Source organism: Lutra lutra, chromosome 2 (assembly GCF_902655055.1).
Source record: "Lutra lutra chromosome 2, mLutLut1.2, whole genome shotgun sequence".
Taxonomy (NCBI): domain Eukaryota; kingdom Metazoa; phylum Chordata; class Mammalia; order Carnivora; family Mustelidae; genus Lutra; species Lutra lutra.
This window is the reverse complement of record NC_062279.1, coordinates 95881169-95905863: the sequence shown is the minus strand read 5'-3', so window position 1 is coordinate 95905863 and position 24695 is coordinate 95881169. Positions and strand designations below refer to the sequence as shown.

At 37.5% G+C, this 24695-nt stretch overlaps 1 protein-coding gene across 1 annotated transcript; it reads left to right on the top strand.

The window, feature by feature from the left end:
- Positions 1-20609: 20609 nt before the first annotated feature.
- Positions 20610-22395, top strand: LOC125093186 (tetraspanin-7-like). The gene has a single exon (XM_047717997.1). The coding sequence runs from the start codon at positions 20649-20651 to the stop codon at positions 21396-21398; it is 750 nt and encodes a 249-aa protein (XP_047573953.1). The 5' UTR covers positions 20610-20648; the 3' UTR covers positions 21399-22395.
- The last annotated feature ends 2300 nt before the right edge of the window (positions 22396-24695 follow it).

Sequence of the window (24695 nt, the reverse complement as noted above, 5' to 3'; positions counted from 1 at the left end):
CTGTCTCATTGTTAGTGTATAGAAATGCAACTGACATCTGTGCATTGATTTTATATCCTGCCACTTTGATGAATTTCTGTATGAGTTCTAACAATTTTGGGGTGGAGTTTTTGGGCTTTCCACATAAGGTATCATATCATCTGTGAAGAGTGAGAGTTTGACTTCTAGTTTGCCAATTTGAATGCCTTTTATTTCTTTTTGTTGTTTGATTGCTGAGGCTAGAACTAATAGTACTATGTTGAACAGCAGTGGTGAGAGTGCACACCCTGCCTTAGGGGAAAGGCTCTCAGTTTTTCCCCATTGAGAATGATATTCACTGTGGGCTTTTCATATGTGGCTTTTATGATATTGAGGTATGTTCACTCTATCCCCACACTGAGAAGAGTTTTAATCGAGAAAGTATGCTTTACTTTGTTAAATGCTTTTTCTGCATCTATTGAGAGGATCAAATGGTTCTTGTCCTTTGTTTTATTAATGTAGTGTATCACATTGATTGATTTGTGGATGTTGAATCACCCTTGCAGTGGGAAATAAATCCCACTTGGTTGTGGTGAATAATCCTTTTAATATACTATTGGATTCTATTGGCTGTTAGCTTGGTGAGAATTTTGACATCCATGTTCATGAAGGATATTGGTTTGTAATCCTCCTTTTTGGTGGAGTCTTTGTCTGGTTTTGGGGTCACAGTAATGTTGGCCTCATAGAAAGAGTTTGGAAGTTTTTCTTCCAATTTTAGTTTTTGAAACAGCTTCAGAAGAATAGGTGTTAATTCTTTAAATGTTTGGTAGATTTCCCCTGGGAAGTCATCTGGTCCAATGCTCTTGTTTGTTTGGAGATTTTTTTTTTTTTAAAGATTTTATTTATTTGACAGACAGAGATCACAAGTAGGCAGAGAGGCAGGCAGAGAGAGAGGAGGAAGCAGGCTTCCTGCTGAGCAGAGAGTCCAATGTGGGGCTTGATCCCAGGACCCTGGGATCATGACCTGAGCTGAAGGCAGAGGCTTTAATCCACTGAGCCACCCAGGCACCCCTGTTTGGAGATTTTTTTATTACTGCTTCAATTTCCTTTCTGGTTATGGGTGTGTTTAGGTTTTCTATTTCTTCCTGTTTTAGTTTTGCTAATTTACACGGCTCTAGGAATACATCCGTTTCTTCCAGGTTGCCTAATTTGTTGGCATATAGTTGCTCATAATATGTTCTTTTTTTTTTTAAAAGATTTTATTTATCTGAAAAAAAGAGAGAAAGCGTGAGAGGGATTACAAGCAGAGGGAGTAGGAGAGGGAGAAGCAGGCTTCCCGCAGAGCAGGGAGCCTGACTCAGGGCTCAATCCCGGGACTCTGGGATCGTGACTGAGCTAAAGGCAGAGCCGTAACAACTGAGCCACCCATAATATGTTCTTATAATTGTTTGTATTTTTTTTCAGTGGCTGATTGCAATCTTTTCTCTTTCATTCATGATTTTGTTTATCTGGGTCCTTTCTCTTTTCTTTTTGATAAGTCTGGCCAGGGATTTATAACCTTACTAATTCTTTCAGAAAACCAGCTTCTAGTTTCATTGATCTGTTCTACTGTTCTTTTCGTTTCTATATCATTGATTTCTGCTCTAATCTTTATTAATAAATTCTCTTCTCCTGCTTGGTTTAGGCATTACTTGCTGTTCTTTCTCCAACTCCTTTAGGTGTGAGATTAGTTTGTGTGTTTGAGACCTTTCTTGTTTCTTGAGAAAAGCTTGTATTGTTATATATTTCCCTCTTAGAACTCTCTTTCCTACATTGCAAAGGTTTTGAACAGTTGTATTTTCATTTGTTTCCATGAATTTTTTGAATTCTTCTTTAATTTCCTGGTTGACCCATTCATTCTTTAGTAGGATGCTCTTTAACCTCCATGTATTCGATTTCTTTCCAAATTTCCTCTTGTGATTGAGTTCAAGTTTCAAAGTATTGTGGTCTGAAAATGTGCAGGGAGTGTTCCCAGTGTTTTGGTATCAGTTGAGACCTGATGTGTGATGCAGTATGTGATCTATTCTGGGGAATGTTCTATGTGCACACAAGAAGAATGTGTATTCTGTTGCTTTAGGATGGAATGCTCTGAATATATCTGTTAAGTCCATCTGGTCCAGTGTATTATTCAAAGTCCTTGTTTCCTTGTTGATCTTCTGCTTAGATGATCTGTCCATTACAGTGAGTGGGATGTTAAAGTCCCCTAATAATATTGTATTATTACCAGTGTGTTTCCTTAATTTTGTTATTAATTGGTTTATATAATTGGCTGCTCCCATGTTAGGAGCATAAATATTTACAATTATTAGATCTTCGTGTTGGATAGAACCTTTAGTTATGACATAGTGTCCTTCCTCATCTCTTATTACAGTCTTTGGTTTAAAAATCTAATTTATCTAATAGAGGGATTGCTATTCCGGCTTCCTTTAGATGTTCATTAGCATGATCAATGGTTTTCCATCCCCTCACTTTCAATCTGGAGGTGTCTTTGGGTCTAAAGTGAGTTCTTTGCAGTCAGCAGTTTGATGGGTCTTGCTTTATTATCCAATCTGGTATCCTGTGTCTTTTGATTGGGGCACTTAGCCCACTTACATTCAGAATAACTATTGAAAGAGATGAATTTAGTGCTGTTGTATTACCTGTAAAGTCACTGCTTCTGTGTATTGTCTCTCTTCCTTTCTGGTATATGTTACTTACGGGCTTTCTCTTTGCTTAAAAGATCCACTATAATATTTCTTCAGGGCTGGTTTAGTGATCACAAATTCTTTTAATTTCTGTTTGTCCTGGAAGCTTTTTGTTTCTCCTTCTATTTTGAATGACAGCCCTGGTGGAGAAAGTACTCTTAGGTACATATTTTTCTAATTTAGCACCCTAAATAGATGATGCTCATCATTTCTGACCTGCCAGGTCTTCGTGAATAGGTCTGCTGCCAGTCTAATGTTTCTACTCTTGTTGGTTAAGGGCCTCTTGTCTTGCGCTGCTTTCAGGATTTTCTCTTTGTCTCTGAGATTTACAACCTTCAGTATTATATGTTGCGGTGTTGATCTATTTCTATTGATTTTGAGGGGAATTTTTTATGTGCCTCCTGGACTTGAATCCAGTTTCCTTCCCTGTATTAGGGAAGTTCTTTGCTATAATTAGTTCCAGTATACCTTCTGGCCCTCTCTTTCTCTTTAGGAGGAAAGTACTCACATACACTGTTTTGGAATTCTTTTGTATGGGATATATGTGCTTTTCCTTTAACTTATTTATTCAATCATTTATTTGTCCAGTATAGAGTTTTAGATATTAATTTTATACTTTGGGTTATAATTCAATACTATGCTATTTATTTTATTTATTTTGCTGCTTAAATTTTTCTCATTTTAGCTATTGGGACTTTTTTGTTGTTGTTGGCTCCTGTGTCCCATTATTTAGGTTTTGGATGTTTCCTTACTTTCTGGCACTACAAGATGCTCCAGTATCATCTTGTATTTTCCCTAACCTGGTCCTAGAACTGGTCATTCTATCAAGGATCCCTGATTTCTCTTATTGGAGAATGTTATTAGAAACTAAGTTCTACATACTGAATGTTTGTTGCCATTGGGGTTTCATTGCTTCCAAGTCCTCTCAGTGGACAGAACTAGAAAATATTTGAATGTGTACTAATATGTGTATATACACATCTGTATAATTATTTCCTTCTCTGTCCATTTCTATCTATTTTAACTTAAAATAGTTCATACTTTGTCTACAAATCTAATCCAGTACAATGTGGTTCCTTATTGCCTTCTCTTACATCTCTATTTTGTTCTTTTCTGGCAGTGAGAAGCCTGTTTCCACCAATAGGTATACATTTACTTATTTTTTCAGTCCTAGTATACATGTATAGCAGCTTTAGAATTATTAACCTGTATTCCTGTGTAAAGATGGTATTTAAGAATTTCCTTTTTGCTTTAATCTTACAGTGTCCAGTCAAAAGTCAAAATTATTTAAAGGTGATTTTCAAGAAAATGACTAAGCTTTACTTTTAAAAAATGTTTTGAAAATTATATAAGGTATATACAAATACATTGTTATTATTATTATTATTAAATACTTTATTTTTAAGTAATCTCTACACCCAATGTGGAGCTTGAACCCACAATCCTGAGATGAAGAGTCACATGTTTCACATGTTTCACCAACTGAGCCAGCCAGGTGCCCCCTACCTTATTATTATTAAAGATTGAGGGAATATAGAAGATATAACAGAAAAACATGGCTGAGAGTTTGGTTTGTATCCTCCTAATCCACTTCCAGTGATGTGTATGTGTGTATACACATGTGCATGTGTGTGTGTGTGCATACTAAGTCTATGAAGAAACTTCTTGTCTCATAGTTCAGAGCCTATAAGTCTGAAGTTAAGATTTCCACTGGGCCATACTCTTTCTGAGAGCTCTAGAAAAAGAAAGGATACTTCCTTTCTTTTTCTAGCTTCTAGTGTTTGCTGGTGATACTTGGTGTTCTTTGGCTGTTAGGTGCAGAATGCCAGGCACGTGGCCATCTTCTCCCTGTGTATCTTCATATGTCTTCCTTCTGTGGGCACCGATGTTTACAAATGGTTCTCTTTTTTGTAAGGACACCACTCATATTGTATTGGGGCCCATTCCACTTGAGTATGACCTCGTCTTAATTAATTTGTGAGAAACTTTTTACTAAATAAAGTCACATTCTGGGGTACTGGGGGTTAGGGTTTTAACACAACTTTTTGGGGGACAAAATTCAACCCTGTAACAGTGCTTCTTATTTTTTCCTACCAAAGGCATTAATGCGCTGAAAATAATTTTGTGTACATTTTTGTGTATGTGTATAATAGTCTTCAGACAGAGTTTCAGAAGAGGAATTATTGAGTCAAATAATGTACACCTTATATTTTTTATAACATTCTGATAAATTGTTTTTCCAAAAGGATTCATTCATTTGCCATCTTTTTAACACTGTATGGGAGAGGCTGTTTCCTCACAACCCTATGAGTACTTACTGTTATTTTTTTAAAAATTGCCTTTCTATTGGGACAAAACACTATCTTAATAAAGTGGAAGATAGAATATTTCCATTTTTGGCCCTAAGGTTAGCTTTGATTGTGTCCTAAATCTTTCCAAGTCCATTTTTTAACTTTTTCCCAGAACTCAGAAGAGCAAAAAAACCTAACTCTTGGGTCTCAGTAGCAGAGAGACCCATCCTTCCTTCTTTCCTTCCATCTGTCATCTGGGCTCTGCTCCAATCTCAAATTCGTTATTTCTTTTACCATCTAAAAACGAAACAAAACAAAACAAAACAAAACACCCCCCAAACCAAAAAAATCCTCCAAACTCCTAGATACATGAATGGATGAAAAAAGGTGGTAGGGATGGGGTTGAAAAATGCTATTTATACTAACAGTTTCTGAGCTTCAGGTAAACTGGTTAAAAGATTCATTAACCACCCCTTATTTCCTACTTAGACTTTTGTAGACTCTTAGAAAAATGTCCACTGTTACCTAAGAATACATCCTCAGAGTTTGGGGAGGGGTACTGTGGCACTTTTTCAAGAGGCAGTGACTTCCATGTGTGATTTACCATCTCATGTGAGGCTTCCTGGTACCTGTACCTGTGCTTGGGACCTAGAGCTCCAGGCACAGTTGATGGGAACATGAATAAGGGGAACTTTTTACATCGCAGCCACCAACATCAACCTACTCTCTCCCTCTACTAGGTGAAAGTTCCATTCTGTTTTAAAAGTAGAACATCCCTATCTTCTGCTGGGAGGCTCAACCTTTACAAAGGTTAACAGATGTCCAGTAGATCTGCAGATGGTTGTCTAAGAGAACTGAGTATTAACTAGTATGTGGAAGAACTGCCTAAAGCCAGAAGAAGAACCCACCACAAAATTAGAGGAAAGAGTAACCAAGGCTCACATAGAGTCATCAGCCATCATTCATAGGATATTGGACGGAGTAGTGTAGATTAAACACAGAATTGGTCCCACTTAACACATGTTAAAAACAAGATCCAAAAGGATTAAATAAAACTCAAAAATGTTTATAGTGTGGTGCCTGGGTGACCTAGTCTTTTAAGTATCTGCCTTTAGCTCAGTTTGTGATCCCAGGGTCTTGGGATTGAGCCCTGACTTGGGTTCCCTGCTCAGTGGGGAGTCTGCTTCTCCCTCTGCCCCTCCCCTTCTGTGTGCTTTCTATCTCACACGTGCTCTGTCTCTCAAATAAATAAATAAAACTTTTAAAAAATGTTTATAGAAATACAAAAATATCCAGCACCTTCACATGTTCAAGGATCAGTAAAAAATTGCCAGACATGCAAAGAAGCAGGAAAATATGACGCAAAATGAGGAGAAAAATGAGTTAACTAAAACTGACCCAGAGTAGCACAGATATTAGCACTAGCAGATAAGGACATTAAAATAGTTTTATTGCATGTATGCCATTGTTTAAAAAGCTAAAGGAAGGGTGAAGTTAACTATCCAAACTATCCAAAATGAAACAGAGAGGAAAAAAAAATAAAAAAAAGGAACAGAGTATTAGTTATGAGATAAACTTCAAGAAACCTAATATACCTGTATTTAAGTCCCTGAAGGAAAGGAGTTTAGAACAAATATTTGAAGTAATAATGGCTGAACATTCCATAGTTGATGAAACCATAAACCTATAATTCAAAAGCGCAACAATTTCTAATCAAAAGAAACATAAAGAAAATGACATCATGGCACATAACAAATTGCTCAAAACCAGTGATTTTCAAAACAATTTTGAAAGCAGCCAGAATGAGAAAACATGTGATATATAGAGGAACAAAGATAACAATGACATCAAATTTCTTTTCAAGAAAACTACTCACATAAGAATACAGTGAAGCAGCAACTTTAAGGTACCAGAAGAAAAAACTAGAATTCTATACCCAGCAGAAATGTTTCTCAAAAATAGAAGTGAGATACTTTTTCAGAGATATAAAGCTGAAAGAATTCATTATCAGTAGATTTGTGGTACAAGAAATGTTAAAGGAAGTCCTTCAAGAAGGAAGATGATACCAGATAGAAATGTGGATCTACAGAAAGGATAAAAGGCACAGGGACTACTAATTGAATAAGTAAATATGAATTTTTTCTCATTATTTAAAATTTAAAAAATTAATCGAACAAAATTATTAATAATGTATTGTGGGGATAATCATAAGTATGATTAAAATATCTGACAAAAATAGCACAAAGATTGCAAGGGGAGAAATGTAAGTATAGTATTGTAAGGTTCTGCTGTTATGTGTAAAGTTACATACTATCACTTGAAGATAGGGAGAAATTAAAGTTGAATATTTGGTGGCAGCCCTTAAGCCACCATTAAACAATAAGACAAAGATTTATAGCTAATAAGTTAGAAAAAAAGAAAGAAAAATAAAGGAATTATGGGAAAGAATTAATTTGAATTAAGTCTGAGAAAGAGGAAAAGAGAACCAAGAACAGACAGGACAAAGAGAAAATAATATCAAGATGGCAGATTTAAACCTGACCCTACTAATAATCACATTAACTATAATTGGTTTAAGGTAATATGGGACATTATAAAGGTACAGGTATTTGTTTGCCATAAATATTCTCCCCCTCGCTCTTAAATAATAGAACTCCTGAGTGTTACCTGGGTACATAATTGCCAAATAGAGACATTTCCCAGGCACCCTTGCAGCCAAGCACAGCCATAGGACTAAGTCCTGGCCAAAGATCCATGAACACAATGTTGTGTACAATTATAAGATGTGCCCCTAAAAGGCGTGGCTTTGTGCACTCTGTTTTTCCCCCTTTTCCACCTGGTGGAAGATGGTGAGAAGTGAAACAGTCAACTCAGACCATCCCGTAACTGGATAAAGAAGTGACATGTCAAGGATGACGGGGTTACACCACCAGCCTTCAACTGTACACCTATGGACTAGTTCAAGAGAGAGTGATAAACTTTTATCACAAACAAGCTACTTTCTTAATTTGGGTTATCCCAGAGCCGACTGTGAGACAAGAATTTGTTTGCGGTTTATTTATTTGGGAAGTCATCGTAGGAACCAAAGGCGGGAGAACAAAGGCAATAAAGGGAGCACAAATGTGTGGGGAACTGCTGTAGGCACATCCTATGGGATGATTGTCATCACAGAATCACCCAGCAATAAGTAGGTTTCCTATGACATTCATTGACTGACTCCATTTCCCACCAGATGAAGGTGTTTCCTCCTTAGGGTATTTACTTTCCAGAGCCGTCAGTGTTCCAGAAGGCAAGCAATGTGGGGTGCCATCACGCCAGAGTAAGACAGTATTATTCTTGTAAGTGTGTTTTCTCCTGTAAAAGTAGCCCAGCTGTCATAATGAAAATAGAGCATTTATAATATGAAAGTTATAATTATCTACTATCTTGCTCCTGAGATATAGGGCTCTATCCTTTGAAAAATAGGGCAGAATCACTATTTTTTCCATATTGTTTTATGTAATAAGAGTAAGTATTTTACACTCTGATTTGTTGATATCAACTACACTTCACAAATTTGGTGTAAAAACATTGACTTACGGCCTTCATAATTTTAGTAGTTACCAATTTTGGTACAATTGGTTAAAATTTGGTTTGGTTAAAATTTTTGTTTAAATTGGTTAATTTGGTTAAAATTTTCAAGGTATAGTTGATTACTGCTTTCACCATTTACTATGGATATTCTGGCATTAGGGGCTAGCTAATTATACCATAAATACTCAGTTTTGTTTGTCACATTGCAAATTCCCAGACATCATACCTTAAATATTTTTCCTAGCAAATGTAATATCTGTTTTATATTGGGGCAATAAGTTATGTGCCCAGTACATGGCCTTTGGCTTCTCATTTAATGCACAGTAGGTGTAAATTAATATATCACAGCACAGCTTTTCTGAAGGCTATAACTAGACTGTGCCTACAGCTGGTTTGCAGTAGAGAAAATCCTCTTCTAAAAGAGCTACACCTTTGTGCTTGTGTTCAAATTTAAAGATTTCCTTCTTGCATGTGCCCTATGTTTCACAGATTCTACTTTGCAGAGCTTTGAAGAAAGGTCTTGCAGAAGTTCAAGAATTTCAGGTAAGAAATTGTTTATTTTACATTGTTAATAATTAGGAAGTTAATTTTTCCTTACTAAGGTTTTAAGAAGTATGTAGTTTGAGGAGATAAGCATAAGATCTGATAAACATTTCAAAGTTACTGTAGGGGGCATGAGGAATGCTAAAAGTTTTTGAAGTTATATTTTGAAAAAATAGAAATGGAAATCAGGATGTCATTCAGAAATGAACACCTTTTAATTTTTTAAAAACATTTCTTTAGTGACTGCGTTTGGATGTACAACTTGAGCCAGTTTTAACATATCCAAGAGTTTAGAAATAGGATTATACAGTTATTCCCTCCATTAAAATGAGGGTTTCAGAATCCAGTGCTACTAGAGTCCATTGTTACTGCCTAAACCAGAACCCCAACAACTCTATGACTAGGGTGAACGATTCTAATGGCAAGAATAATATGAAAGAATACATGATCAAGGTCTTTTGATGGCAAATGGTAGATGAAATGATACTCATTTTCAGGGTGTCTGTTTTACTGTTATAGAATAATGCTGCAAGATGAAGTTATGGGAAAGATAGTTATTAAATACACTATTCATTGGAGTTCAGTGTAAACTTATATACAGGGTAATTGGGTGATATCTCTCAAAAATTAAATATGACTTCTGTCCAGCAATTCCATTGTTAAGAGCTTATCCTACTTGGACTAACATACAAAAATATATGTACATGGATGCCCGTGTTAGCAGATTATAAGTGTAAGAACTGGAAGCAACTTAAATATATGTCAATAGGAAATTACATTATAGAACAATCACACATGTGAGGACGTTTAACTATTAAAAAGGATGACGTTTATTTACCAACATGGAAATTTTCCAATATGTATTTTTAAGGGAGAAAAGATAATGCAGAATGGCAGGAATATTCTGTTTCTCACATGTAGGAAATAGGTATATACTTACATATATACTTGTATTCTTGTATATATACCCAAATTTTCTATAATGAGACAAAAGAAACTTAATTTTATCACTGGAGAATGAGACTTGGGTTTGGAGCACAGAGAGCTATTTTTTTTTTGTTTTCTCTTATTGCCTTCAGCCTTTTTCAATTTACAAAAGAAATTCATGTGCATATGTAGTTTTTATAATAAACAATTGCATTACAAAGAAAACTGACTATTTTTTTTAATTGAACTATTTTTAAAGTCTTCCAACTCATTGATAATGAAACTATGGAAGAAACATAGTAACATATGTTCATCGATATCCTAATCTTTTTCAAATACACTACCTCTAAAGAAAGACTTGGGTAAATTGATATATGATGATTTTTAGTTCTCTCTGATTTTGTTTCTTTCATTTGGTTTGTTTGGTTTGATCATTAATTTAATTCTGCTTTTTAAGAGAGTATTCATTTGTCCTGAACTTTTCTTTATAAAATAATACTGGTTTCCTAGAGAAGTCTTATATAAGCTATAACCAAATTCAGCAAGCATGGTTTATTTTTCAGCCTGTTAAGTTGTTACAAAATAGCCACAGGCAAATTCCATTGTGGCAAATTCTCCATTATGAGTACAAGGAGGCCGGGAATTGGAATGGGGTCTAGGGAGAGTTGTAGGATTTGCTGGTAGCTGTCTTAGTGGGGATCATGGGCTCTTAGCTTTCCTTACTAAACTTAGTCCCTGAAATGGAGCCTGGATATGATGTAGAAAGTTCCTCTCCAAGAAGAGTCCTTGCTTTGTTTCTCAAATTTCATGGGTGTTTTGAGAACCACTTCTAGTCTGGAAGGAGAGGCTTATTTGTTTTATGCAATTTTTATTAGTTTTAAATTTATATTTATAGTTTTAAATTTATTTTAAAATACTTTTACTGTCATTTATATTTTGGAAACTATTGAAAAGTGCAAAGATGTAAATATCAATCCTTCTATCCATCAGTCAGTTAAATATTCATAATTTCACCCTCTGGGGACAATTGTTAGTATTATATTACTATTTAGTATTTTAGTGCATTTTGAAATACATAACTGCATTAGATGTATCTCCTTATACTCTTTTTTGTTTAAATTATATGCATCACCTCTCACTGTTAAAAACTTTTCCTAAACATGAATTTTCAGAGATGCTTAATATTCCATTCTGAATTTACCATATTTTACACAACTGTTCATCTAAATTTAGATATTTAAGTCAATTCCATTTAAAAAATTTCAGCCTTTATAAAGAATGCCACAAATAAAACTTTCTATAATAATTCTCATCTATAGTTCTGATGATAAATTTATTTGTTTCTGTTACCTTTTTTAAATTTTTGTGCATATTTTTGAGTAAGGAAGCCATGTAAGTTTTTTTAATTGCTAAAACTTTCACAAATATACTCATATAAGCAAATTAGACTTCTCAGGTTAATGGAAGCATATTACAGAGATGTCAAGGGTAGTTTGAACTGGTAGCATTGCAGCTATTTTTCTGTATACCTTGAATAATGAACAAAAAATGCAGGAAAAAATTCGATTAAAATGGTTGAAATGATTGTAGCTCTCATGTATGGCCACTAGTTCTAATTCTCACCAATTGCTTTATAAACCAAACCAGTTTAAGTGTAATCTTGAGCTGATGTTTAAGAAGTTGTTTCACTTCAGATTTCATTTAAAGTAAGTTTTATTGGGGCACCTTTATCGGTTCAGTCATTAAGCCTCTGCGTTCAGCTCAGGTCATGATCCCAGGGACCTGGGATCCAGCCCCGCATTGGGTGCCAGCCCTGCATTGGGCTCCCTGCTTAGCCGGGAAGCCTGCTTCTCCTTCTCCCACTCCCTCTGCTGTGTTCCGTCTCTTGCTATGTCTCTCTCTCTCTCAAATAAATAAATAAAATCTTTTTTAAAAAAATAAAGTAAATTTTATTGCTTAACATATATGAAAGACCATTAAAAAGAGACCACTAAAAATGACAGCACACCAGGTTAGTAGAGAAGCATAAGTCCTGTTTGTGTGACCTCCCAAGTCATTTAGAAAATATATCCCCCCCTTTCCTTAAAAGATTTTAATGATTCCTATTTATTTATTTAGCTATTATGTCCAGTTAGCCATTGTATAGTACATAATTTGTTCTTGTTGCAGTATTGAATGATTCATTAGTTAAGTATATTATTTTTAAGTAATCTCCTCTCCCAATGTGAGGCTTGAACCTATAACCCCAAGATCAAGAGTCCCATGCTCTATCACCTGAGCCAGCCAGGTGTCCCCAAAATACATTTTCCTAAAGGGGAATGGAACCACTACTCAATTTATGCACAGGTAGATTATCCCTTTTATATATAGGCAGTCCTCACTTTGCACAATAGTGTGGGGCAGTAAAAATAATCGTGCAAATTATCTTGAAGTCCATGGGGAAAAAAAAATCATGATTTTTTTTGTTCTGTGATCTTGAAGCATTTTGTTGAAACACTAAATATGTCTTTACTGTTTATACATGTATATACATGGTTATATGTATATAACAACACACACAAAATAGTAAAACTGTTTTGTACACTGTATCATATATTAGTGTTTTATTTGTAAAAACTTAAGTGTAGTTTGAGCAATGCTTGTCTTCTTTTCATATAACTTACAATAAGGAGTGAGAATCCTTTCTATGTGTTGGTTAATCGTCCTACTCCTTTTTAAATCTGAATCAACTTCCAACATTTTATCCTATGCACTGCAATGCTGGAAAATATCTTTGCAAATTCCTTTTATGTGAAGCTTTTTGCTGGGGTCACTTCTGGGACATTTTTATGCTTTTCATTACGCCTCTTTTTCCCATTTATGTCTCCCTTCACCAAATTCCTCTTGCTGACTCTCCTGGCACTAGTGTGTATAATCACATCATCAACTATTGCCTTGATAATTGCATTTATGTCTGATTGTAATTTTCAGCACTTCTACCTTTGTTTTCTTTGCTCTGCTTTTATCTTTATTGACCAGTTTTCTCTTTTGATTATTCATTTTTTGCAAAATGTCACCTCAGTTTGTCACTGGGTAACAGACATGGCCCAACTACATATTTCACCGTCTGAGTGGGAACTGAGTTACAGATGCTCAGTGATCAACCACCAACAGACTTGGAAAACGGGGGGTGCGATTGCTTTCTAATCATGATGCGTATCTTTCACTTAGGTAGTGATGTGTGGCAGAGAAGTTGGTACTTTGTGAAATTACTCACACTGACTATACTGTGCTAACTGAAATTGGAATCATTGGAGGGCAAATGTGATTTAACTAATCCTGGTAACTGAAAGTTGTGTATATGGGAATCATGCAAAGTCAGGAGAGCTTGTATTCTTTGCTTATCCTGGAATATTGTAATTCTGTCTGAACTTTTGAGACCGGAGTTAAATGAATTAATACTTACCACAAAACAAAGATCATTTCTAAATGTCTTGTTTAGTTTGCCTGTGCATGCTATTTTCTGACCTGATTCCTGGGTCACACATTTTTATTTGTTTGTAGGCTATTACAATTCTTGTCATCTGCATCATTCTATTATTATTTTGTAAACATTAAGTATCAAGCGTGTAGCAGTCAAAAAAATTCAAATAATACCGACATGTTTTTATGCAATTACTGTATACATATTTAGTTAAAAGAGAGGTACAGTATTTTAAAAACCTTATTTTGAAATAATCATACATTCATAGGAAATTGCAAAGGAGAGTACAGGGAGGTCCGAGGTACCCATCACCAGGTTTTCCCAGTGGTTATGTCTTATGTAACTATAGGATGATATCAAAACCAGGAACGCAGCATTGGTACAACATATGTGTAGAGTTCTGTCGTTTTTATCACATGTGTAAATCGATGTACCACTACTGCAAGATGCAGAGCTATACCATCACCACAAAGTTCCCCTCCTGCTACTCTATTGTAGCCATACCTACCTCCCGTCCTCCTCCCCCCATCCCTCACCCTGACAACCACTACTCTGTAATTCTGTCTTTTAGTTAATTAATTAATTAACTTATTTATTTGCAATTTTGTCTTTTAAAAACTGACTGCAGGTTTATTTTTTTCATGGCTACATAGTAATCTTGTGTGTACATTATAGTTTCATTTTTGTCAGTGTATCAAACATTTATATAAATTGTTTCATATTATTTTACCTTTGTGCCATTCTCAGAAAACTTTCATGATGATTTTGAGTTCCTTCCATTTTGATCATTGCTGATCTATTTTATAAATAGCCTATCGTGATAGTTTTTAACATCCAATTTGAGAATCTTTTAACTCGTGATTAAAATCTGTTTATACTTATAGCCATAACTGGAGTATTTTATTGATTTATAGTATCTTATATATTTAACTTTCCATTTACTTTTCTCTTGTTTCTTTTTTCTTGCTTTCTTTTGGAATGATTTGATTTATAATTTTATTTCTTTCATTCTTTTTTTGAAGTAATACATTTTTTTCCCTGTTCTTGCAATGAATGCCTCAACTTTCCAATAAAAATTTTGGTGTGATTTGTGACAAAAAACTATCTAGTGTCTGAATGAGAATATATTTATGTCATCCCTTCTCTCTTAGTGTTTTTATTATGAAAATTTCAAACATAGAAAAGAAAAAAAAGAATATGTACACCTATATGCCTATCATCTAGAATAAAAATATTGTTAAATTATTGCCATATGTGCACATCTACATACACAGACATGCACCATAGCTGAACAACTTAAAAATAAATTTACACCTTTCTGCCCGTGGACGCCGCCGAGTAAGCATCGTTAAAGTCTCCCCTCCCACCGCCGTCATGTCTAAGTCAGAGTCTCCCAAAGAGCCTGAACAGCTGCGGAAGCTCTTCATCGGAGGTCTGAGCTTTGAAACAACCGATGAGAGTCTGAGGAGCCATTTTGAGCAATGGGGAACACTTACGGACTGTGTGGTAATGAGAGACCCAAACACCAAGCGCTCCAGAGGCTTTGGGTTTGTCACATATGCCACTGTGGAGGAGGTGGATGCAGCCATGAATGCAAGGCCACACAAGGTGGATGGAAGAGTTGTGGAACCAAAGAGGGCTGTCTCAAGAGAAGATTCTCAAAGACCTGGTGCCCACTTAACTGTGAAAAAGATTTTTGTTGGTGGCATTAAAGAAGACACTGAAGAACATCATCTAAGAGATTATTTCGAACAGTATGGGAAAATCGAAGTGATTGAGATCATGACTGACCGAGGCAGTGGCAAAAAGAGGGGTTTTGCTTTTGTAACATTTGATGACCATGATTCTGTAGACAAGATTGTCATTCAAAAATACCATACTTGAATGGCCACAACTGTGAAGTAAGGAAAGCGCTCTCTAAGCAAGAGATGGCTAGTGCTTCATCCAGCCAAAGAGGTCGAAGTGGTTCTGGAAACTTTGGTGGTGGTCGTGGAGGTGGTTTTGGTGGGAATGACAACTTTGGTCGCGGAGGAAACTTCAGTGGTCGAGGTGGCTTTGGTGGCAGTCGAGGTGGTGGTGGATATGGTGGCAGTGGGGATGGCTATAACGGATTTGGTAATGATGGAAGCAACTTTGGAGGTGGCGGAAGCTATAATGATTTTGGCAATTACAACAATCAATCCTCAAATTTTGGACCCATGAAAGGAGACAATTTTGGAGGCAGAAGCTCTGGCCCTTATGGTGGTGGAGGCCAATACTTCGCCAAACCACGAAACCAAGGTGGCTATGGTGGTTCCAGCAGCAGCAGCAGCTACGGCAGTGGCAGAAGGTTTTAATTACTGCCAGGAAACAAAGCTTAGCAGGAGAGGAGAGCCAGAGAAGTGACAGGGAAGCTACAGGTTACAACAGATTTGTGAACTCAGCCAAGCACAGTGGTGGCAGGGCCTAGCTGCTACAAAGAAGACATGTTTTAGACAATACTCATGTGTATGGGCAAAAAAACTCGAGGACTGTATTTGTGACTAATTGTATAACAGGTTATTTTAGTTTCTGTTCTGTGGAAAGTGTAAAGCATTCCAACAAAGGGTTTTAATGTAGATTTTTTTTTTTGCACCCATGCTGTTGATTGCTAAATGTAATAGTCTGATCATGACGCTGAATAAATGTGTCTTTTTTTTAAAATGTGCTGTGTAAAGTTAGTCTACTCTGAAGCCATCTTGGTATAGTACCCCAACAGTGTGAAGTTAGAATTCCTTCAGGGTGATGCCAGGTTCCATTCGAAATTTATTTGCAACCTGCTTGGGCACAGAAGCCATTGTCTCCACAAACCTTGGTGTAGTTGAACTGACAGTTAATGTGTTGTGACCTGGAGTTCACCATTAAAAGGTCACCCAAGCAAAGTCCTGGAGTTTATTTGGTTATTAATATGATTGTTGGCACATCCTATGCAATATATCTAAATTGAATTATGGTATCAGATAAAATTATAGATGGGATTAAAGCTTGTGTATCATCCATAAAAAAAAAAAAATTTACAGACATCATGCTACTTCACCCCTAAATGCAAATAGTTTTGTATGCTTCTCTAAACTGAAGATAATTCTAAGACTTATAAAATTCCATTAACATATATAAAATTATTAGTAACAATTCTCTAGTACAACCAATATATTCAGTATATATTCAGATTTTGTCAATTGTTCCAAATTTTTTTTTTAAAGATTTTATTTATTTATTTGAGAGAGAGACAGTGAGAGAGAGCATGAGCGAGAAGGTCAGAGGGAGAAGCAGACTCCCCATGGAGCTGGGAGCCCGATGCGGGACTCGATCCCGGGACTCCGGGATCATGACCTGAGCCGAAGGCAGTCGTCCAACCAACTGAGCCACCCAGGCGTCCCAGTTGTTCCAAATTTTTAAAATCTCTTTTTATCAAACCAGATCCAACCAAAAACTACATAGTGCATTTATTTGTTATGTTTCTTAAATCATCTTAATCTGGCCTAAGGCCTATGCCTTCATTATTTTCATGACATTGATTTTTTGAAGATATCAGACCAGTTGTTTTGAGAATGACCCACTTATTGAATTTGTTTGGTTACTTCCTTCTGGTGTCAATTAACTTATTCCTCTATTCCTTATATTTCCTATAACCTGTTCATTCATACCTTTCAGTGATATGTGAGCTAATTATCTAATTCAAGGTTGACTGTTATTTTTCTTGAACATTATTTTCTGGCCTCTTTTTTTTTTAGCTCGCTTTAAGTCTATTGACAGTCTAATTATATTCCTTTGCAGATAATCTGCCTTTTCTCTCTGGTTCCTTTTAATATTTTCTTTGTGCTTTGATATTCTACAGTTCCAGCAAGAGGTATTTTGGGGTAGGCTTGTGTTGTTACTGCGCTTTGGGCTCCTTGTGATTTTCCTTTTCTTTCTTTCTTTTTTTTTTTTCCTTTAAGATTTTATTTGTTTATTTGTCAGAGAGAGAGAGAGAGAGAGAGAGAGTTCAAGCAGGGGGAGGGCAGGCAGAAGGACAAGCAAACTCCCTACTGAGCAGAGAGCCTGATGTGGGACTTGATCCCAGGGCCCTGAGATCATGACCTGAGCCAAAGTCAGATGCTAAACCAGCTGAGCCACCCCAGGCATCCCCCCTTTGTGATTTTTAAATCAAACGATTCTTATCACTCATTAATTATAAAATACTATCAAACATAATCTCATTGGGGACACCTGGGTGGCTCAGTCAGTTAAGTGTTTGCCTTCGGCTCAGGTCATGATCTCAGGGTCCTGGGATCGAATCCCACAATGGGCTCCCTGCTCAGTGAGGAGCCTACTTCTCTCTCTGTCTGCTCTTCCTCCTGCTTGTGCTCTCTGTTTCTCTCTGACAAATAAATAAAATCTTAAAACAATAACAAAACATCATTTCGTTGAATATGTTTTGACTATATTCTTTCTATTTTCTCTTGCTGGAATTCCTATATCTTATATGTGGAACACTTTCATTTTATTTTCCATATTTCTTCTGTTTGCTTTCATGTATCCTATTCCTTCACTTCTTTCACTCTGTTAACCCTGGGTCCTGTCCTCACAACTACGCTCCAGTTCTCTAATCTAAACCTCAGCAGCTCCAGGTACTCTGTTATTAATTCATCCTTTATATATATAGTTTTTAAAGACTTTATTTATTCATTTGACAGAGAGAGAGAGATCACAAGTAGGCAGAGTGGCCGGCAGAGAGAGAGGGGGAAGCAGGCTCCCTGCTCAGCAGAGAGCCCGATGTGGGGCTCAATCCCAGGACCCTGAGATCATGACCCGAGCCGAAGGCAGAGGCTCAACCCACTGAGCCACCCGGGTGCCCCATCCTTTATATTTTTAATTTCAATGTTTAATTCTAAAATTTTTCTTTTTTGCCCCAAAAGTTCTATTCATTTTTTCCTATATCTTGATTTTTTAAATAATGTTGTTCTTTCCTTATAGATTTTGTTCTTATCTCCTTCATAATTTAAAATAAGCTTATTTTTTTAAAAAAAGATTTTATTTATTTGACAGAGCTCACAAGTCGGCAGAGAGAGGGGAAGGGAAGCAGGCTCCCTGCTGAGCAGAGAGCCCGATGTGGGGCTCCATCCCAGGAGCCTAGTATCATGACCTGAGCCAAAGACAGAGGCTTTAACCCACTGAGCCACCAGGCACCCCTAAAATAATCTTATTTTCTAGTTTCTTTCATATTATTTTTAAAAAAGGATTTGTTTTCTTTAATTACGCCTACACTCAATGTGGGGCTCAAATTCATAAGCCAGAGACCAAGAGTCACGTGCTCCACTGACTGAGCCCACCAGGTGGACTCATTTCATGTTATTTTATTACCTGAGGGTCTTGGATTCTAATCTTCCTGTTTGTTGTATTGCTTACTGTATTCATGTTGGAGTATTTCTTAGGATTTGTAATTTGGAGTTTAGGTCAGCTTTATTGATGATTGTGTGTATCCTTGTCCAGGGCCAGAGAATAATGCTGAGGAAAATAACCATCAACCTAGATATCTACAATGTTGATACAGAGTAATTTTGCATTTTCCTCTATTGGGTGTTTCAGATTGAAGAGTTAGGAATGAATCTTCATGATGAGTTTTTTTGGCTTAAAGTTTCTTATGCCATAAGATAACATAAACTGAATCTTCACTTTCACAAATGAGTTTTTACTTTTTAAATCTTCATAGGGACTTTGGAAGAGACAGTGTCCTTTTTCATCTCTGGAAATTTAAGTTAAAATGCTTATCTTAACTGAAGGGGCAGCCCCACTGGCATCCTAACTTCATGAAAGGTCTCATTTCTACTTCTTTATAGTGTACATGCTCAAGGCCACATCTCTCATCCTTGTATGGAAATTGAAGCTTTAACTTAAATTGAAGCCCCTAGATCATGTGACTCCTCTATTTTTGTCTGACTGATTTCTTGTAAGTTGCTTGTTTAGGTTCCTTCCTGGCACCTGGATGTTTCTTTCTTTCATGTTACATCAACTATGTATTTGTCTTTCTGTTATAGTTGTACTTAGCATTTTAATATTTTTAATACCTTTGAATTATATTTTATTCTAAAGCTAGCATGTTCAAAATATTAGTTCTATATATATGGAAATATTGAGATTGTGAAAGATTTTATTTTTCACTGATATGTTTGGCATTTCAGAATAAAAAGTTTAAGGGGTGATACAAACTTATTTTTCATAAATACTATAAACTGGGACAATATGGGAATGTAAAATAAATCGGGAAAGCAAGGGCCATGGATATTAAAACTGTGATGTTGGATTCACCAAACTACAGGTTTTGCCATTCTAATTCCAATAAATTAAAGTGATTAAATTATATTTTCAACTGTAAATCAATCCAATTTCTTCTAATCAAGGGTTGGGCTGGGAGATGGAACGTAATAATAGGGAGGAATATAGTAACAGGTAGCTTATCATAACTTTGAGTTTCAATTATTTCTTCCCTTGACAATTCAGGCAATACTTTTTTGTGTGTGTCAGAATTGGGTCTACTGGAAAGAAACTCCAAGGGAGACACAGGTACCTGAGGAAAGAGCAAGAATACAATGCATGTGAACAATGTCATTTCTGAGGAAACATGAGTTCAAATAAATAATAAAGTTGCTTCTTCAAATAGAACAATATTTTAGCCTCTGTCATTACACAGTAGAATGGTCAAGATAGATTAAAAAAAAAATAACTCAGACTCTTAAGAATCTTGTTGAGGAGTGGGGTACTTGGGTAGCTCAGTCGGTTAAGCATCTCAGGGTCATGATCTCAAGGTCATGAAATTGAGCCCCATGCTGAGCTCCACTGGGACACTGAGCCAGATGGAGACCCATGTCAGGCTCCCTGCCCAGAGAGGCTGCTTGAGATTCTCTCTCCTTCTGCCTCTGCTCCTCCCCCCTCCCCTTTCTCTCTCTCTGAAATAAATAAATAAATCTAAAAAAAAAAAAAAAGAGTCTTGTTGAGGGGCACCTGGCTGGCTCAGTTGGTGGAGCATATGACTCTTGATCTTGGGATTATAAATTCAAGCCACATATTACTTGTAGAGATTACTTTGAAAAAATAAAGTCTTAAAAAATACTTGTTGAGGCCCGCCCGCCGCCCGCCGCCCGCCGCCCGCCGCCGCCGCCGGAGCTCTGTAGTATGGCATCGAGGAGAATGGAGACCAAACCTGTGATAACCTGTCTCAAAACCCTCCTCATCATCTACGCCTTCGTCTTCTGGATCACTGGGGTGATCCTGTTGGCTGTTGGAGTCTGGGGCAAACTCACTCTGGGCACCTACATCTCCCTGATGGCTGAGAACTCCACAAATGCTCCCTATGTGCTCATCGGAACTGGCACCACTATCGTGGTTTTTGGCCTGTTTGGATGCTTCGCGACCTGCCGTGGTAGCCCGTGGATGCTGAAACTGTATGCCATGTTTCTGTCGCTGGTGTTCCTGGCTGAGCTGGTTGCTGGCATTTCTGGATTCGTGTTCCGCCATGAGATCAAGGACACCTTCCTGAGGACTTACACGGACGCCATGCAGAATTACAACGGCAATGACGAGAGGAGCCGGGCAGTGGATCACGTGCAGCGCAGCCTGAGCTGCTGCGGCGTGCAGAACTACACCAACTGGAGCACCAGCCCTTACTTCCTGGAGCATGGCATCCCCCCGAGCTGCTGCATGAACGAAACCGACTGCAACCCCCAGGACCTGCACAATCTGACCGTGGCTGCCACCAAAGTGAACCAGAAGGGTTGTTATGATCTGGTGACCAGTTTCATGGAGACCAACATGGGAATCATCGCCGGAGTGGCTTTTGGAATTGCGTTCTCCCAGCTGATTGGCATGCTGCTGGCCTGCAGTCTGTCCCGGTTCATCACGGCCAACCAGTATGAGATGGTGTAAGGAGAAGTCTTTCAAGCACGATGGAATGAGAGACCTCTCTTAAAAACGAACCACAGCACTCTCCGAAAGAATTCCAGAGGATGTTAGAGCACAGCACCTAACACACCCACCCCGCACTCCCTAATCCCCCAGCCAGTGCCCCAGTGACCTGCCCACGCGGTCTCCACTCCGCCTTCCAGACCGCATCCCGTGTAGCGTTCCATTTTGTGAAGCCCCGTCGTGCCAGAGTGTAGCCAGGTTCCCTGCATCCAGTCCTAGTGGACCCCACCTGAGGCCCCCTGCGTGCCAGCTCCTCCATCTGTACTTGGTCCGACTGTAGCTCATTGTAGGTGACTGGTTATCACACCACCCCTGGCCCCGCCGGGCCCTGCATGGAGTGTGGAAGGTTCCCGCTCACCCTTCATCATGAGTGATAAACCCCATACCCCTTGATGTAGATAGGCTGATAGCGCTCTGTTCTTTTGGCTTAATCTCCTTTTGGTTTGGTTTTCCCTTTACTAAGACTCTGTTCCTACCTTCTTCAGGCTGCCTAGGATATGTAGAGAGACATCAGTAACCATCCGTGAGGAGAAAAAAGCCTGCATCATGCATAAGGACACAGTTGAGCGTTAGGTGGCCTCCTGACTCATTATTGTTACATGCCTGGGCACATGTGGACGGTTTAGTGACCCCCATGACTTTTGGATGAAACCTATATAATCCTTTTACCAAGCTGTATTGTCGCCTCCTGTGAAGGAAATAGTATCACTTCTGTTCTTCCCCAATTAATTGCTCTTGTGTTCTTTTACTTCTTTCTGTATTTTTTTCTTTGCATCAACATTTCGGACATTGAGGACCTCAGCAAATCAGTTTAAAAATGAGTGTGAAGGGGGAACTAAAGTCAAAATATTTTTAGAAGATCTTAAACAATGCCTCTGTCTAGCATGCCAACAAGAATGCATTGATATTGTGAACATTTGTGATACATGTATTAATAAATAGAATCATTACAAAAAAATACTTGTTGAAAAAATTAGACATTTTTCAAATAGGACACAATATGGAAATATTTATACTGAGAAAAGATCTCTAAACTTTTAATTTTGAGAGATAAGTGTAGCTAAGAATTTAATAGCATCTATTTTAAACTTTTTTTTTTTTTAAATAAACTCTACCCTCAACATGGGGCTTGAATTCACCACCCCAAGATCAAGAGTCACATGCTCCATTGATGGAACTAGCCAGGTGCCCCTAGATGAGGGTAAATTTATTGATTCTATTTTTTCCCAACGTGGGGCTCAAACTCATGACCCAGAGATCAAAAGATGCATGTGCTACTGATCCAACAAGCCAGGCACTTTTAACAAGGTCTATTTTAAAATTAGAATCAATCCGTTTGAATCTACTAGCTCTGCTGCTTTTGGGAAAAAAACAACGCTAACTCTCAGTTTACTTATCTGTAAAAGGACAGCAATACCAACCTCTCATGTTTTAGTGGGAATGAAAATGACACATTCATAAAAGAATAAAATGACACACTCATGAAATATACTGTGTAAACCCCTTAGCACAGTGCCTGCCTGCAATGATTGTTAGCGCAATAGCTACTACTATGAAATCAACACAGAGGTTTCAGAATCACTAGAGGTGAAAAGTCTCCAGAAGACTAGAAATGTGAGGAACTTATCTCTTAAGTAGCTAGCTCGAATTCTGGGATTTCTAGAGACACAACAAATAGAGGAGATAATATTATCTTCATAGCTTGAAAATACTGTGGTGAAGATTTTTCTATAATGTGAGTTGCAATTTACAGAAAATGAAGCCTTGTTTGAGAAGAGAAAACAGTGCATTTTGTGAATGAGCCTCTGTGGGTACTCTATGTTAATGTGTTCATTCTGGTAGAAATACTTTTATTGTCTGTTACCTACTTGGGATAAAGACTGTAACGGGAAAAGTTTTCAGGCGACCGTGAATCTCCTTTTTTCCCCCTTTGGTCCAAACGTTTCAAACGTGGATAATTTTTGTAATGATTAGAAATCATATTCTCTATGAGTAGAGAAGTTGATTCCTTGCTTTTAATTTGCCTATCCATTTTCCTAGGCAAATTTGCGTCTTCGTACTAGACTAGGAAAAAAAAACTTTAACAGTCTTATTCTTTTGAAAAGGCAGTGGTGACATTGAGCCACCTGAATCCCATCTCTGGGCAACAGTGACAAATGGTCACTTGCAGTGCAAAGATCAAGTGCTGAGAGTGTGAGGTCAGCTGCTTTACACGACACCTAATGGGACTGTCATTTCTCAGGGTCCCCAGCCAAAGGCAGGGTGGCGACATGGTGTACCCATCACTAAGGTGCCATGTCTGGCATCTAAATGGAGCTCAGTAATTCCAGTGGAGCCAAGTTATTAGAGATCTAATTGCCATTGTCTAATAAATTCTTTTGAGGTCTTTGTGTTGGTTCACTTAAATATTCAATGTATCTAGCTCGAAGCAGTTATTAAAAATGTAATTGTTTTGTAAATTTTTATTTTTCAATTCCAAAACGCCCTCATGAATTAATAAACAGTGTTCAGATAAAATAAGCATATTCATCAATAATGCAAGATTTTCTGTGTCATTGGGGGGTGTAACCTTACTACACTGTTGATCTGAAACTCTGGGGAAATAACATATCTCCTGTAATACACTTCCATCTTGGATAGTCTAGATCGTGTTTAGCTGGAGAGTTTTTGCGTTGAAGGAAAATGTTTTTATTCATATCTGATTTCCAATGGAGTTTATTTGAACTCATCATCATCCTAAGTTTATTTCCAGTTATTACTTTCTGGCTTGCCTTTCCAAAGCTAGCTATGAATACACAGTGGACTTTAAAATAGCAAGGCTCTTTGTGTTTAAAGTGAGCCATGATCGTCTTGTCCCCAGCGAGGGACATGGAACATAACTTTCCCGAGACATTTAGAGGCTTCGCGAAAGATTGACCCTTAGTCAAGAAATGGGGAAATATAAAAAGTTGTCCAAAGGGATGAGGGCTTCCTTAAGTGAACTGATTGACAGCTCTAGGCCTGCCCAGTGACACTGTCATCTGAGGGACCCTACACTTTCTTTCCCAGGTTTTCTGAAGTTTCTCGGGTATCACGAGGGGACAAACCCCTGTGGTACTGCCAGACCCCTCTCTGTCAGAGGGCTAAGACCTGGACTAATTCATTGCAGTGCAGTTTAATTAAACTGCACCAGAGTTGTTTCCCTGGTAAAATAAGTGTGGGAAGAGAATGTGTGTCAAAAGGGACATGCCCCTTACTGTGTGTGCTTTATTGTTACAC